At 39.4% G+C, this 16,907-nt stretch overlaps 1 protein-coding gene across 4 annotated transcripts in view; it reads right to left on the reverse strand.

The window, feature by feature from the left end:
* Positions 1-16,907, reverse strand: part of LRBA (LPS responsive beige-like anchor protein) — a 567,920-nt gene that overhangs the window by 434,744 nt on the left and 116,269 nt on the right. For all 4 annotated transcript variants that reach the window (XM_053251992.1, XM_053251991.1, XM_053251993.1 and 1 more), the window contains exons 26-30: positions 16,300-16,480; positions 14,714-14,844; positions 14,187-14,294; positions 10,192-10,336; positions 7,948-8,395 (exon numbers count right to left, since the gene is read on the reverse strand). In XM_053251992.1, coding sequence (XP_053107967.1) covers positions 7,948-8,395; positions 10,192-10,336; positions 14,187-14,294; positions 14,714-14,844; positions 16,300-16,480 — 1,013 coding nt within the window. The remainder of the gene's footprint in view (positions 1-7,947; positions 8,396-10,191; positions 10,337-14,186; positions 14,295-14,713; positions 14,845-16,299; positions 16,481-16,907) is intronic.

Genomic DNA, 16,907 nt, shown 5'->3' on the forward strand with positions numbered 1-16,907 from the left:
TACAGGTTGAAAGTATTCCCTTAATAGCATTCAGTTTTAAAATAAAGAGCTATTAAAACTAGGTACAAATCCAGGTATAGCAATATAAAAACTTTCTAACACTTTATATATTTAATTTAAAAGGATGCATTTTCTTGGTTTGTTCTGAATTTAAGTCCTTGTGAGTGTTATAACATTAAACCATATTCTTGATTAACTAACTGTTCTGAACACCATAAGTATATCTTCACCATAGATGTGGTAGTGTGCGCCATATCATTATAAGGGTGACTGCTAATGTTAACTATACACTAAAAGATAGAAGCAACAGCCACCTGAGCCCCAAGCCAAGATAATATGTTTAAACCATGAATTTTCACAAATACATTACGTTGCACTAAACACACTGCACTAGAAAATTAATTTTCATGAGGATGTGAACTTTGGCCCTATTCCTAAATATAGTTATTCAAGAATAACTATTGTTGATTTTGAACAAACCTAATGGAGTGGAGACAAGACCTTCAGAATTAAGTATTCAGACATTTAGAAATAATCCTTTAGTTTAACATGAAAAATAATCACGTAATCAAAGTATTACCAAGTTTGAAATTAGAACATCCATACCATTTCTAGAATGATGCCTGGAGAGAGATAAATATGTTTTATACTGTAGAAATGGCAAGTGACTGTTTTCTAGATTAATTTCAGTTTGCTTAAGGACCTGGATATTGCACTGAGGCAGCATTAATGTCTATGGTGGAAATCTGCATCAAGAAACGAAGAGTGACATGTGATTCTGTTGATTCTCCTGGACACTTCCATGGCTTTTAATCATTTGATACTAGCAGAAGCATGAGAGAGATCTAGGCCACCACTTTGCAGTAATTCTGATCCTATCAAATTGATCCCAGAAAATTAAGGGTGATTATTTATCTATCCTATGGGAGTTGTTCTAGAGAACATTATAAATATTTTATTATTACCCCATCTTTTTAAAAAAAAAAATATCCATAAGGACCCAATGGGAAAGATTATCCAGAGATTTGGAATGGTGATATCAATGAACTAAAGACATTGAAAATCCAAGGATTCAACATGTTCAAATAACATCTGTTGCCCTTTTGCATCATGTGGGAGCAGAACATAAGTATTCAAGTCTTTTGAGCACCAAGTGCAATGTCCCACCATTGAATGATCAGGGTGTCTCGGCAGAGGCATGGGGTGCAGTACCGCTGACTGTAGGGAGAGTCGCATGGAGACACCTTTCAATAGCGGAAGGTCTGTTTAGATCATTTCTGGGGCCTTTCCACTTCCCATAACATTTCTGAGGGTACGTCGACCCTCAGGAACAGTTTTTTGTATATACATATCACATTGATGAGGCAATTTGCTTGAAGATGGTACTGTTTGTATAAACTGGGGAAATAAATATGTATAAAATACTTTGCTTGCTTTGATCTTTCCTTGTAGTAGCAGACTGAGTCTAACTAGTTATAAACAAAAAATAGAATTATGTGGAATTTCTAGAATCTTTTCTTCTATTTTTTGTTTAGAACTAGTTAGACTCAGTCTGCTACTACAAGGAAAGATCAAAGCAAGCAAGGTGTGTTCATACATATTTATTTCCCAGTTTATACAAACAGTACCATCTTCAAGCAAATTGCCTCATCAATGTGATATGTATATATTTAAAAACAATTTTTCTGTGTCTAACACAAGGTCTAAAACATCACAGTTCAGAAACAGTGAAGCCCACTCACCAAAAAACATTTAGTCAGTATATCTGTGTATGTTTGCTCAGGTTTAAGAAGCACTGTGGCAACACATCACACCTACTGTTTTTCAGCTCCACTGACTACCAATTCAATTCTAGGCTCAATCTGAATAAGCTTTTAAAGTCCTAAACATTCCAGGACCAGGTTACCTTAAAGACCACCTCTTTCCATACAAAGTTGACCAGTCTTTAAACGAACTGTATGTCCCTTATTCTCTGGGCTGACTAACAGAAACCCATTCTGGTGTAACTGGAGGTAGAGCCTTTTCAGCTGTGGTACCTCACCTGTGGAATTCCCTTCCTAGGGAGAATAAGCTGCCACCTCCTTCACTTTCAGAGAGGTTGAGCTGTTTAAAAAAAATTTGCACAAGGCTTTTTCATATTGTACCAAACTGATTGTATGTGCATTTTAACAATTCCTGTTACTGCTGTGTATTTTAGTGTGGTGTATTTTAACTTGTTTTTAAGGTAATTTTATAAACTATTTTGAGATTTTAAACACGAAAAGCAGAATCTAAAAATGGTAAACAAATGACTTCCCATTTTTACCTGTTAGGCTAAAATTACCTGACAGATGAAATTATAAACTACCATTCCATTTTAAATTGGTACAGGAGTAGCAAGACCTCAGAGGGACACCTGTTTCGCACCATTGGTGGCATAATATAAGACTCTCATGCCAATATTGTTTTGTTGCCAGAACCTAAGGGATATACTCGTGGATCAAATGGGCCGTAACCCAAAATTTGGCTTAAAATAAGCCAAATCTGGCAACAAAAAATGCAGCACTCTATAGGATCAGCTTAATTGTGAAAAGAGAGTAGTCTAATTCAGATGACAGTTCAGTGTTTGGATACAGGGGAGGCACGGTGGTCCAGTCCCTGATCAACACATGTTTACTTGGTCTTCTGAAGAGTATACACATAACCTCTGTGTGCTTGCTGGGGATAGGAGGTCATGGGCAGTAGGCCCAATTCTGCTTCCACATCTACATATTTATTCTACACTGCAATGATGTTTCAACAAGAGCCTTGCAATTTTTTAAATTAATATTTACAAATACATAGTAAGCAGGTAGGAAGCAAGCAGGTACATAGACAGTGCTAGTTCTAAAGCAGCACCCCAATTCTCTGGCAAGCTGCTTCTGCCAGTTAGGAATCTCTTAGCAACCATTCCCAGCAAGATTCTAAGACTTTTTTCCTGAAAACTGTTAATTCGCCTCGAGGCTAAGGCAAACATGTAACTTGTCCCTATAATCAGGCTCTCTACCGAAAGTACCTAATGCAATCCCCATTTTCAAAAAGGGATCCAGGGAGATCCAAGAAACTACAGGCCAGTTAGCTTAACTTCTGTGCTAGGTAAATTGAGGGAAAGCATACTTAAAGACAAAATTGTTAAACATGTAGAACAAGCAGCCTTGCTGAAAGAGAACCATCATGACTTCTTTAAAAGTGTCAACAGGCATGTGGATCAAGGTGATCTGGTTGACAATGGACATAGTATACTTGAACTTTCAAAAACCTTTTGATAAAGTTGCTCACCAAAGGATCTTTAATAAATTTAGCAGTCATGGGAAAAGGGGACAGGTTCACATGTGGATCGGTAACTGGTTGAAGGACAGGAAACAGAGGGAAGGAATAAATGGACCGATTCCACAATGGAAGCGAGTAAGAAGTAGAGTCCCCCAAGGTTCTGTACTTAGACCAGTGCTCTTTAACTTGTTCATAAATGATTTAGAAGTTGGGGTAAGTAGTGAAGTGACCAAATTTGCAGCTGACATTAAACTATGGTAGTGAAATCCAAAACTGATTGTGAGGAGCTCCAAAAGGATCTCTCCAAACTGAGTGAGTGGATGCCAAAATGACCAGTGCAGTTCAGTGTAAGCATGTGTTAGATTTTTTAATTCTTGTTTTAACAGCTAGTCTTGTTTGTCTTTGTTTCAGTGAACTGCCTGGAGCCTCTGGAGTCAGGTGGTCTATCAAACAATCATTCAATCAAGTAAGTACTTTTTCACACAAGGCATAATCAGTCTATGGAATTCTCTGCCGCAGGTTGTGGTAATGGCTACTAGCTTGAGATGCCATTAAAAGGAGTTTAGCGGAATCCATGGAAGACAGGTCTTTCAATGGCTACTAGTCCAGTGGCTATAATTTTATTTATTTATTTATTCAATTTCTATACTGCCCTTCCAAAAGTGGCGGTTCACACAGAGCAATAATAAATAAATAAGATGGATCCCTGTCCCCAAATGGCTCACAATCTAAAAAAGAAGCATAAGATAGATAGACACCAGCAACAGTAACTGGAGGTACTGTGCTGGAGGTGGATAGGGCCAGTTACTCTCCCCCTGCTAAATAAAGAGAATCAGCATGTTAAAAGGTGCCTCTTTGCCAAGTTAGCAGGGATATAAGCCACCTCTAGCCTCAGAGGCAAGATGCTTCTAAATACCAGTTGCAGGGGAGCAACAGCAAGAGAGGAGGCATGCCCTCCTCTCTTGCCTGTGGGCTCTCCAAAGGCATCTGGTGGAAACAGGTGTGTGAAACAGGATGCTGGAGGACAAAAATTCTGAGTGAAAGTGCCCAGTAACCAAATGACCAGAGGCATGCCTGACACTCATATCTTGTGAACCATACACAGAAGGCTGAAGCAGCCCTTAGTGGAACTGAGGCCTAGAGACTGAATTCACAGAGAATGTCTATGGTCAAGAACTGAACCAGCATGGGTACTGCAGATCTTACAACTTTCTCCACTGTTGTCTGTAAGATTATTTGCAGGGTTTTTTTGTAATGAGCACCAATACAAAAAACCCCACCTGGTAGAGTCCTTTCTGGACTGGACTGTTCAGTTGACAAGGGAAGGATGCATCACGGAATTAGTCCAACTCCTGAGATTTTAGGTAAGGGGCATGGAGAGGTAGCCTCTCCTGCCCCCCCCCCTTTTAAAGGCCTGTCAAACTTTTAGCTACCTACCTCTAGAAGCATTTTTATTTTTACACATATTCTGCTCTTCCTCCGAGCTCAGAGGTACATGGTTATTTTCATCCTCACAACAATTCTGTGAGGTAATAAGACAATCTACATTTGAAACCTGTCAATACTCCATGTGCAACACAGAGAGGGGAAGGTGGATTAAAACTATTCTTATTTATTTTGTTATTTATTTTTAATTTATTTTTAATGCCTATTAAATTAAGAAATTAAGCAAAGTCATAGTTCAGTTAATTTTTTACACTGTTTTATATAATCTAATATGCTCAAGCATATGAGGAAGGAATACATTTAATCACCTTTAAAATAACCTCTAAAACATTTAAAACTGCAGCGAGACATAGCTTTCAAAGCTAGTTTTCACTTCATAGAACAATGTTGCGACTTCCTCTCATCTCTTTTTAAAAAAAGGAAAACCAAGTATGTTCATTTTTCTCAACACCATCCAAAAGTCGGATTCTCGTTTAATGAAGACTGTCACTATATTCATCAGAAGTTAAACTAACTTTCAATATCTTTACAGTAACAAAACAGTATTTTTGTTCCTGAAAGGTTATAGTGGACAAACACAGCAAATAGACTGCTAATTCAGTCTCTCTACTGGCTTAATGAAAGAGCCAGACCAGGCCTTGAACTTTTATCAAGATAAATCCCTGGCACCCACTAATCACCAGATTGGATCTTCACATAAGATAAAAGAGTAATTTTTGGCATGGGAATGAGCACACACACCTTGTTGTTTGCAAAAACCCACAACCTGGCAGTCTTTCAGCAAGGTTTCACTCACATAGCTGTTACTGTATACTCTCCAGCTATGGCTGAAAAGTTGATAATCCTTAAGATATGAGGAGAGTTTTGATTTCTGACACAACATTCCTGAGATAAATGCAGGATCAGAGAGATGCTTTGAAATTCCCAGAGATACTTTGCTGTAAAACTGCTACATGGGAAAAACTTAACAAGGTGTCTTTTCCCTCCCACCCCCCAAAATGAAAAACATTAACTCACTGGGTTTTGTGTTCTGCACCAGACAATACATTAAATATAAACCAGACACAGTAAGTTCCACAGAGCATCCTGAAGTCTGCTTGTCCAAAGTTTCCCACTGTAATGTTAGTATCTTGGTGTGTCCCTGGAGATGAAAACCTCTTTTTGAATTTAGCTACAGCTTCCTGAATAAAAGGTCATAACCACCCACCCTATCCCAGAACTACAACAGACCTTTAGATGTCATTTGAAAGAAAATATGTTTTCCCAGCCAATTTTATAGCATGGAAGTTTGACTACTTAAAATGCATTTTATTTATTGCTTTTCCCTTTCATACTATTTTTATGCAGGGATGCTGTATTCATATAGGTATTGTAGCTAGTCCAGTTGTGTTCTTGATTCTGCCTAATATTTTGAGATTTAGTGGATTAGCAAATAGAAAATACACAGAAAGTGCAGAGTGTTGTCACAATATTAAAATCACCTTAATTATAAATTATTTTCACTTGTGTGTCTAAAAGGTACACATTTGCAACAGTAAACAAAGCCAGTTAGGACAGAAAAAGAGAACAGGAAAAATTGTGACAGCAAACATTACAAATTAGTAAAGATTTATGTCTGTGTATTATTCCATGCGTTCTACTATTAAGGTTTGGAGAAGTGGTGTTGGTGTTTGTTTTTTTTAAATGGTGCAGTAGTAGGTAAGCCCACAGGCAAACAGCCAATGCACACAGTGCCTTGCTTCCCAATTAATGAAAGAATGTATGCTTTAATTGACCACGGGGGCACCATAGAGGCCTTTATGCAAGCCTCGCTTTCCCCCTATGTGCATGCCATTGCACCAGAGTCCACAGCAACATATTTCTGATCTTGCAAAGCCCTTCCAGAGAGCAGGGAGTGCTCTAAGCTAAGGCAGAACTACACAACTTTGGCCTTCCTGCAGATGCTGGACTACAATTCCCATCATACCTTACTATTAGCCTCTGAGGCTAGGGATGATAAAGAGTTGTAGTCCAAAAACAGCAGCAGGGCCAAAGTTGTGCAGCCCTGCTATAAAGGCTCTGCACAACTGCATGTGCACTGGCGGCTGTACCTTGCAGTCCCTTGACATGCACATGCTTCGTTAGTTGGGATGTCAGCCATTAGTTTCAAGCAGTTCCCACATGCCAACCCTCACATGTCGTGTCCCTTAGAGCAAATAGCAAGCATAGATATTCCTGCTTTTGAGTTGCCTAGTAATATGAATATTACAAGGGAAGAGGTGTCTCTACCCTTTCCTTCTTGATCTCCATCAAAACCAAACACCATACTTATCAAACTACATCACATGCTTCATTTTACTGCTTTATCCTTCCAGCTACTTTATATACCAACTGATGGAATTAGTTGACATGGTTTGACAAAGGGGTGCAAGTATTTTAAAGTTAATATTGCTGATGGAGACTGTAGTCTAGTCCAGGGGTTCCCAACCTGTGGTCTCAAGGGTACTGCAGGTAGTCCATGTGGGGGCAGGGAGAGATAATGTAATAACAATATAATTCTGTGTATCTCCTATGTTTCATATACAATTTTACGTTTTAATGACACTGGTCAATTTCACTCACTCACAACAAAACAATGCCAGTTGATTTGGCTATGCCTTTTAAGTAACTAAATAAAAAGTAGTTTCTTAAACCTGAAGATCAACCAAACACTCGTATTACCAAATTTGTACTTTGTAGATTACAGTGTTACAATTTCAAGAGCAAATGGTTAGGAGCTTCCCCCTATTAAAATCTAACAAACCACCACCAGGTTTTGTAAACTCTTAATTTGCATTCAGGATTGAATGGTAAAATAATGTGCAATATTGGCTAATAAATTAATCTACAAGATGTTAAAGTTAACAACTAAAAATTGCCACCTAGATATCTGCTCATTTGTGTTACAATTAGTACAATCGTACTGAAGTAAAATATAAGAAACTAGACTGGTAAGTGAATAATTATTTTAAGTTTGAGATTATCTGCATGAAATAAATATTTTCTACAAAACTGCTAAAAGTGATTTTAGGTACTCTAAAAACAATCCCTGATGGAACTGCTCATCTTGCTAACAACTGCTGTTAAGTTATTTGGAGCTCTGCTGTACATTAATAGAACTGCATAAGATTATTTATCTTTTACATTACTCACAATTTAAGTAAAACTGGTTGTCAGAAGTGTAATAACCCTTACCTGTCAAAGGACTGAAACTGTACAGGCGGCTCAGCAGCACTATCCCCAAGGACTCCAAGAAAGGCTGGAGGAAGAACAGTAGGATCCACTGTTGTCCCATCTGCAGGGGCACTGACTAAGCTTCTCAGAATATCTTTTACATTGACATTTTTTGACGCTGGCACAGAGGATTCAGTTTTACTATCGGCCTCACTCTGGGCCTCACTTCTGCTTTCCTGAGATTTGACGACTTCTGAAGAAAGCGTGGACAGTACTTCACTGATTGCGTCTGGGCCTGCACTAACAATCTGTACTTCTGCTTCTGTAGCAGCCTCTGAACTGGGTCCTAATCCAGATTGTACTTCTTCCTCAATGCCCGAATCTCTTCTTTGCATGGATGCTGCACTTTCTGACTCCTCAGCAGACACAGAAATTGAAGTGATGACAGTGGCAGGTGGGCTTTCTACATCTTCAAAAATGGAAAAGAAAAAAAAACCCCATGGAATGAAAGTATCTGACGGACATTTACTAAAAATAAACCAAAACCACAGGCACACAGGCATGTATATATATATAAAAACATATATATATAAAAGTTAATTTGTCAGCAAGTATCAATTCATAATTAAGATATAGTTAAATATATAGCCCAGCTAGGAACAGTAGATTACATCATTAATCCTAAACACATTTAAATAAAATCAGTGAAAAATGTACTGTACCATTAATAACCAGTGAGGGCAGGAAAACATGTGTCACATGAGCACAGGAGCTATCCTATACCAGAAAATGCATATGTGTCACCGCTCTTAATGCTTTTGTTTTAGGGGGGGGCAGGGTGCTTACATGGTCAGTAGGCCACATGATAGCGATTGGTTAGGCACACAGAAAAGTGTGGCTGCCTAAACCAAGATCCCACATGGCACATCCTTCCCTTGGCCTGAGAAAGAGCTAATTGCAACTGAGGGCCATAGATTGATCAATTCCCTACTTTAAGACAAGGGGACCTACTATGGCCTATGGATGCAGATGCCAATGGCAGTGCCAGGTGCATGGCTACAATGGTGCATGCGGGGGGGGGTCCACCACTGCCCTGAGCATTTCTGGGGCTGCCAGAGGCTCCCTCCCACACCTCCAGGGGCTGCCAGACCAACACTTGCTTTCCACATTCCCCCCACCCAGCCACAGCCAGTATCAGTAAGATGGGCCATGCATTTTCTCTTCTGTTCCCAGCTGATGCGTCATTCAAGCTCTGGCTGGGTGTTTCTTTCTCTGCCTCACTCCGAACAGAAAAATAATACACCCAAACAGTGCTTGAATGAAGTGCCAACTGGAAGCAGCAGAAGGGCAGTATGGTCCATCTTGTCAACAGTGGCCACACTTGTGTATGATGTCATGTGCAAGGGTGTGGTTGGAATGTGCATGCATGCACAATAGGGAAGGGCTACTGGCAAGAACTTGTCCCACAGCCACTGGTGAACTCTCTACACACCAGGCATACTTTGTTCCTAATAGCCATTTACAAGCAAATGCACCTCCACACTCAACTACAGTAAAATAATGAATCATGCCATGTGTGTCCCTAGTAGCCATGTGTTTAGTTACCCATAAGCAAGGCCCCTCCAAAATATTAAAAATTAATGTTCTGAGCAGGAAGCAAAAGTGTAGATGAAAAACAAATTCTGCAGGATTGCTCTCAAATATCTCTCAAGGCTAGTAAACTTATTTAGTATTTAGCATCAGCCTACTTCCTTTCAACTGTCTCTACATCTGGACTAAATTTGGTTCAAATCGAGGTCCACAAGTTAGATCTCTTGTACCTCAAATGTTCATGCATCCACAATCTTGGATCGGGGTGGATGACATCATCACAAACTATGCCATTGAGGTATCCCTATGTGTCCCTACAGCTGTACCCAATTTGGTTCCTATTGGTCCAGGCGTCGCAAAGTTGAGTGGTCCAGGCATCGCAAAGTTGAGTTGATCTACCACCTGAGACACACGGATGGATACACACACACACACACACACACACACACACACACACACACACACAGAAAGCAGGCTAAAAATAGTAGGCTAAAAATAGTAACTACAGGATGTTTCTTGTTAATTTTTAGAAGTGGTGAATTAATTCTAATATGTTTTTTGAGCCTGCATTATTTAAAAAAAAAAAACCAATTGTGTATCTGTTAGATTGGGAGTAGTCATTAAAACAAACGAGAACCTGTGAAAGCAGATGTTTTGTATATTCATATAGATTACCTGTTGCTGCTTTGCGTGACTGAACCGACTGAGGCCGCCTCCTTTCATTCTGTGGTTCCAGAATATCTCTATATTTTGATACCATGAGCACGGAGATAAAATATACTACTGCCAAGGCCAAGAACTGAGCCTGCTTGCTATCCTCCTGTAAATAATATCATTATAGCATATCAAATTATACTGTTTCTACATGGTACACCGTCACCTACTACAAACCAATTTGTTCAAATTCACATAAAACACTAAAAAGCAGTTACTGTGCCCACTGCAGATTACCTTTGAGAACCTAAGATTGATGGTTGTAGAATTTCTTGATTTTAAATTCTCAAATTTAGTCTATGTGCAGCAGAATGAGGAAAAACTTGAGTTCATATTAGAATTAGTTCACAACTCGCATGAGAGCAGGAAACGGGAGAGTGCACAACTCCTGAACTTGAGTAGGAGGCTTCTCCTACCATATTCATAATCATGAGAATGAGACTATTACATTTTTAAAGCCCCAGAATATTTCAATTTCAGATCATCAAAACTTCTTGTGAAAAAGCTTAATGACAGCAAAGTGGGACTTTTGTTTAGTTGCAATTTTTGAAGTAAGTGATTAATCCCCTGCTAACTGGGCAAAGAGGCACCTTTTAACATGCTGATTCTCTTTATTTAGCAGGGGGAGAGTAACTGGCCCTATCCACCCCCAGCACAGTACTTCCAGTGATTGTTGCTGGTGTGTGTCTTATGTTTCTTTTTAGAATGTGAGCCCTTTGGGGACAGGGAGCCATCTTATTTGTTTGTTATTTCTCTTTGTAAACTGCCCTGAGCCATTTTTGGAAGGGCAGTATAGAAATCGAATTAATAATAATAATAATAATAATAATAATAATAATAATAATAATAATAAATAAATAAATAAAATCAAGCCATACAAGACTTTTTCTTGATAGGTTGTCAGTCTTTTATAAAACACTTCTGCATTTTAATTTTGCTTTCAGTTCCAAGATGGCCACGGACAGACATATGAGATGCATGTGTCATGTGCTAATATTTTAGTTTACAGATTTTCATTTGGATTTCAATATTTAGAATTAACTTATAATGGTGTAGGCCGTGGAAAAGTAATCCCACTGAAATTTGAAGGACAAGTTAGGCATTACCAATTGTGTCCTTTTACTTTCAGCAGGACTACTCTGAGCAATTATGTCTGCCGTTGTCTATAAACAAGGAAAATATCAAAAGAATGTTGATTTTTATTTTGTCAATAATCACAGACTAGTGTTTCTCAAAGATCAATTTTCTGTCTACTTTCTTGGATTCTAATGTTTTCAGACAGTACACAGCAGTACATTTAAATAACTTATTTCCCTACTATGTGATAGATGGAAATTACCAGTGTTCTAGTATTTATTATATCTTCAGGGATCCTTCAAGTATTGAGAGATCATCACAAGCCCGTGTCGTCACAGGCTTGCAACGATCTCCTCTGTGCAGGTGCGCCTCACATTTGCTTCAAGACGTTGGCCTGAATGGATGGGCGCAGCATCGCTCCTGCTCCCACCCCACCGCAGCCAGGGCAGGGAGGAGGAGAAGTGAAAAGGACCACTCCTCTCCCCATCCCCACAGCCACCCCTCGGCTGCAGTAAGAGGGGTTTTTTTGTTGTTGTTGTTATTTAAGCGGAACTTTGGCGGGGCAGGCATAGGGTGGCAGCTGGAGAACCCCAGCCCTGGCTATTTGGAGGCTCCCCTGGACTGGGACCCCAAGGTCCGGGGCTTAGTGTGCCTCTGATCTTCCCCCAAGACTATCATTGTCTTTTACATAGCTGCACCACTCGCACGCCCACACAAACCACAATGCACCATGTGAAGAGAGCAGTACATTGGTGGATTTCTCCGCTGCCAGGTGCTCTAGCTGCCCCGGCTCTGTGGCTGCTTAGGTTGCAGGCAGTCCGAGCAGCCACACAACCAAAGACTGGGGGCCTCAGTAAAAAGCCCAGTAACAACCCCAGGCTACCTGGCAGGGCTGAGGACTGAGGTCCTCAGTAAAAGCCCAGCTTAAAAATGTGGGCTACCTGGAAGGGCAGCTCTGGGATCGGGCCTGATCCTGGCGCTCCACACAAGCAGCCATGCCCGGGCTGGACTACTTGTGTGCATGTCCTCACTAACTTTCAGAGGAAGATATGTTTTATATAAAAACATATATTTACATTGGCAGAGATTGAACAGAATAGTGACTTGCCTGACATTCTATACAGATTGAAGTTATTTAGAAGAGTTCTGTTTCAAGCAAATGATGCAAAATGTAGCTTTTTTTGGTGCCATTTCTGTTACTGTATTCTTTTCCCATTTGCACAAACACTTTGAAATGGTGATTAGACAGATCAATAGACTTGTTCGAGGCAAACTGATGCATTTTACGATGAAACTGAATTGAACCTGGGTCTTCCACACCAAACCTTCTATCAACTGCACTTAGGCACTGCTAATTCTAAATGTTTTAAGTTATCTACGTTTTCTTGAATTATCAGATTTCAAGGGACTTCCCTCTTGAGAGAAAGTGGCTGCAACCATTAGATATAGCACAGTGCTTACGAGTCATCATATTAGTCTTCTGGACTCCATGTAAGGTTCAAGAGATGAACCTTGCCACAGTTGTTGGCCTCTATTGTTTAACTTTTCTTACTCAATCCTCCTGTTTGCCTCTTCCCCTTTCTCCTACACATCATGTGAAGAACGTGTAGATCAGGGATTCTCAACGTGTGGGTCCCCAGATGTAACAGGACTTCAACTCCCATAATTCCCAACCAAAGGCCACTGGGGCTGGGGATTATGGGAGTTGAAGTCCAATAACATCTGGGGGCCCACACGTTGAGAAACCCTGGTGTAGATGGAAAGAGTTTGATTAAAATATGTACCTAGATCTTTCCTAGGAGGCTAGATCTGTACCTAGAGGACTATATGCCACCTCCAGCCTAAGAGGCAAGTACCTCTGCAAGTTCATTTTTTTATTAATTTTAACAATAGCAATATTGTCATTCATTACAAATACACACATAAAAGATGGACTTCCCGCTCACATTTCTTCGTGAATCATCAACTATAAAATTTACCCTTGCTATAATAATAATTCAAAACATAAGTTCAAGCCCTTACAAACATAATTAAAATAACCAACAAGAGGCAAGTGCCTCTGGGTACCAGTTGCAGGGTAGCAACAGCAGGAGAGAGGCCATGCCCTCACCTCTTGCCTGTGGGCTTCCCAGAGGCATCTGGTGGGCCACTGTGTGAAACAGGATGCTATACTACATAGGCCAGGCCTGATTCAGCAGGGCTGTTCTTAAGTTCTTTTTCCTCCCACCAAGACTCAAGACCTAGTCAGACATTTGAAAAGAGGCTGTATGCGAGTACAAGCCTCCCAAAGCACACCAGACATCTCCCCACCACCCACCACCAATTCATCACTCACAGACACTCCTGCCAATCACAGAAGCATCCCACCATCACACTTACAGCATTCACCTCTTCCGATGAATGCTGTCACTGTGAGCAGTGTGGGAGGGGATAAATGAGTGACACATTAGTAGCACAACCTCCAGCACACTTTGGGAGGAACTTGCATAAAGCCCCTTTTCAAATAATACCCTAAGAGGGCTTCAGAGTTCACTGTGGAAGCAAATGGACAATTCTGAGTCGAGCAATCTAATGATCTACAAATGGGAATTAAGGAGCAAATCCACACACTATTCTTAAGGATAAAAAGGTAAACATTGGAAATTGCAAACTCCGGAAATCAGAAAAAAGGGCCGTGTTTATGACTCCAAAGCCACATGCAACAATAGTTTATGGGAAACTTAAGTCTTTCATCCTGACCCCAAATTCTTGGGCTGCTCTTCCCACTGTTTTATAATTCTCAGACACCCTATTTGATTTCAAAACCATAGGCAGCAGTACAACAACTATATTGGCTCAACAAATCACACTATAAAAAGGAAAAAAGTTTGATAACTCACTATGTCTCTGAATACCACAGCACGTAGACGGTTTATATCCATATCCTGGAGAAGTTTGTCAATATCTCGTATTGGAGAAATCCCTCCAGTGACAATATCAACTGGGCTCTATTCAAAATTTAACATACAATGTGTTATTTTATTTGAAACACACTAATAGGGCCGCAATCACTTTCACACAATGACCCAGTTAATATCCAGCAGTACACACAAGTCAGTTAGATGAGAGATATTCAGAAAGCTAAAAGGGGACTGAACCATCAAAGTAAACTGGGGGAAAAGTAATCTACGAACATTTGGGACACACACTTGGTTCCTTCTTCTACCCCACCTGCAAGAGTTACATCATTACAAAGATGAACTTTACACTACAGCTTGAAGTTGAAATTTAAATGCTTATGTAAAAAAAATCCCCAGCTTCTTGCTCTAACTACTGTATTGTCATAATGGAGCCCCAGAGACTTATTCATCAGGTCACAGAGATAACTGTATCAACATTTGCCTGTATTGAATGTCAAGATACTTGCCTTTGCTCCAGATCTTCCTGCTACTATCAGGCTCTGTCCTGTTTTCTGACACTTGACATTTTCTCCACTAGGATTCATTAGTGCATGCTGTTGCTGACACTCCAAACAATTTCGTACTGCCACTGCACACACTAAAATGAAAGAATATAGAGCATGTTTTTAAAAAGACATGTTTGGGACAGATGAATGTACAAGCATATTGCAGAAGAAAAAAATTGGATGTTTTATTACTTGAAGCTGTAGAAAGTTTACTAGATTGGTTTTTCAATGCAGAATGTAGATATGCACAATACTGAAAGGTTAACTTGGGAAATCTCTGCACTAAGACAATGTAGCTTCATAGCTACACTGTGCTCTCTGACCTGCTATTATCTGAGATTTGTTTGGTGAGTACCAAGGGCAAGGCGTTTTGGGTGCTGGTGACTCCATCTATGGAATTCCCTTTCCAGGAAGATTCATCAGGCTCCTCCTTTTGTGACCTTCAGTTACTGCTTGAAGACATTTTGTTGCTCAAAACATTTTAGATTTTTAAATCTGGTGTACTTTTAATCGCAGCTTTTAATAAAAGTTTATTATTTCTCCTAATGGAGAACCGAGTACGCTCAGAATATAAATTTTACCTCAGTAATAAATCTGACTTCATACACAATTACTGACTACTTACTTCGTTTTGGTGGTGGCACCCCATCTATGGAATAGCTTCCCCAGTGTGGCTCGCTTGGCATCATCACTTTGCTCTTTGTGACACCAAGTGAAGACTTTCCTGTTCACTCAGGCTTTTTAAAATTAAATGTATTTTAATTTTTTTGTATTCTATTTTTTATTTTACCTTGTCATTGGTCTTGTTTCGTGTGTTTTTATTGGATTTTTTTTTACATTTGTGTTATTGTGAGCCGCCCAGAGAACATTTTGTTATGGGGCAGCTAACAAATAAAGTTTATTATTATTACTGTTTTTAGAATATAACTCTGACTTTACATCAAACAAGAATACAAGATATAAAGATGACATCATAAATGAATTGTCAGTTTATGTTTTTAAAAAAATTATACCCCACTTTTACATTCATTACAACATAATTGCTCAAGTTGCTAATACACAATTGCCTAAGTATTTTTAGTCATTAGAAAAAAGTTATTAAACATTGTGACAGTAATAATTTGTGGATTACTAATAATGCCGCTTAGGCAGCAAAATATAGCCTTATTTTTAGAGCTCAAAGAAGTGGCAGACTTCTCAATAATCCTTACAACAATCTTGTAAGAAAGGCCAGTAGAACTATACGCAAACTCCAATTAAGGGCCGAGGCTGACATAATAATGGCTCCCCTTAAGGTCAGTTAGAAAGTGTTTGTAGCCAAAATATGAACTGAAGTGGGAACTCCCCAGCTTAGCCACTATGCTATACTACCTGAAGTTAAATTGAAGTCTCCCCCAGTACTGAATATTCCAACCTAAAATTAAATGTTCAGAATTTTAGACTGTGTATGCAACTAACACATCTGAAACTATCTTGTTGAGTATGCAAGATGCCTTCTGATGCCATGCATCAAAATGTGTTTGAATGTTAAACTACTATTTACTTACCAAGTCGAAGACACTGTCGTAAAATTCCACCAGATGACATATTTTTCTCAGCCTCAATTTCAGTAAAACCAAGAGAACTTGCAAATATTAGTACATCCACAAGGCTGATTAATCTTTGGAGGAAAGCTACTGAAGTTTCTATTGACAGTCCTTGAGTCGGTTCAATATTTTCCAATTCATGCTGCATAGAGGAACATTCAACATAGCCTTTATTACTATAGATTTCTCCCTTAATTAGTTATTGTCCAATCATACCAAGGGGTAGGTGTGTGGGTGAGTGGAATGGGAGGAATGTCTTTTCAAAAAATTTCATATCAGTTGAGCAGGAATTCAATACGTGGAGAGTGGGAATGTGAAGAGTGGAGAAATCCAATTCATAACACAATCTTGCAAACGTTCACAAAAGTTAACCAGATACTTCTCCAAAGTACCAGGCAGAAAAGCTTTTGTTAAATGGAAGAGTTGATTCTTTTATGATGTACTGCAGCTGAGAAGCATAGGAAATCAGAAGTAGGCAGACTAGTAAATGCTTTTTACTAGTCAGCTAGTAACTTTTGTGGACTTATTTGAACATGGAGAGAAAGCAAAGGAGGATGAGAAAACAGTAT

This window comes from Hemicordylus capensis, chromosome 5 (assembly GCF_027244095.1).
Source record: "Hemicordylus capensis ecotype Gifberg chromosome 5, rHemCap1.1.pri, whole genome shotgun sequence".
Classification (NCBI taxonomy): Eukaryota; Metazoa; Chordata; class Lepidosauria; order Squamata; family Cordylidae; genus Hemicordylus; species Hemicordylus capensis.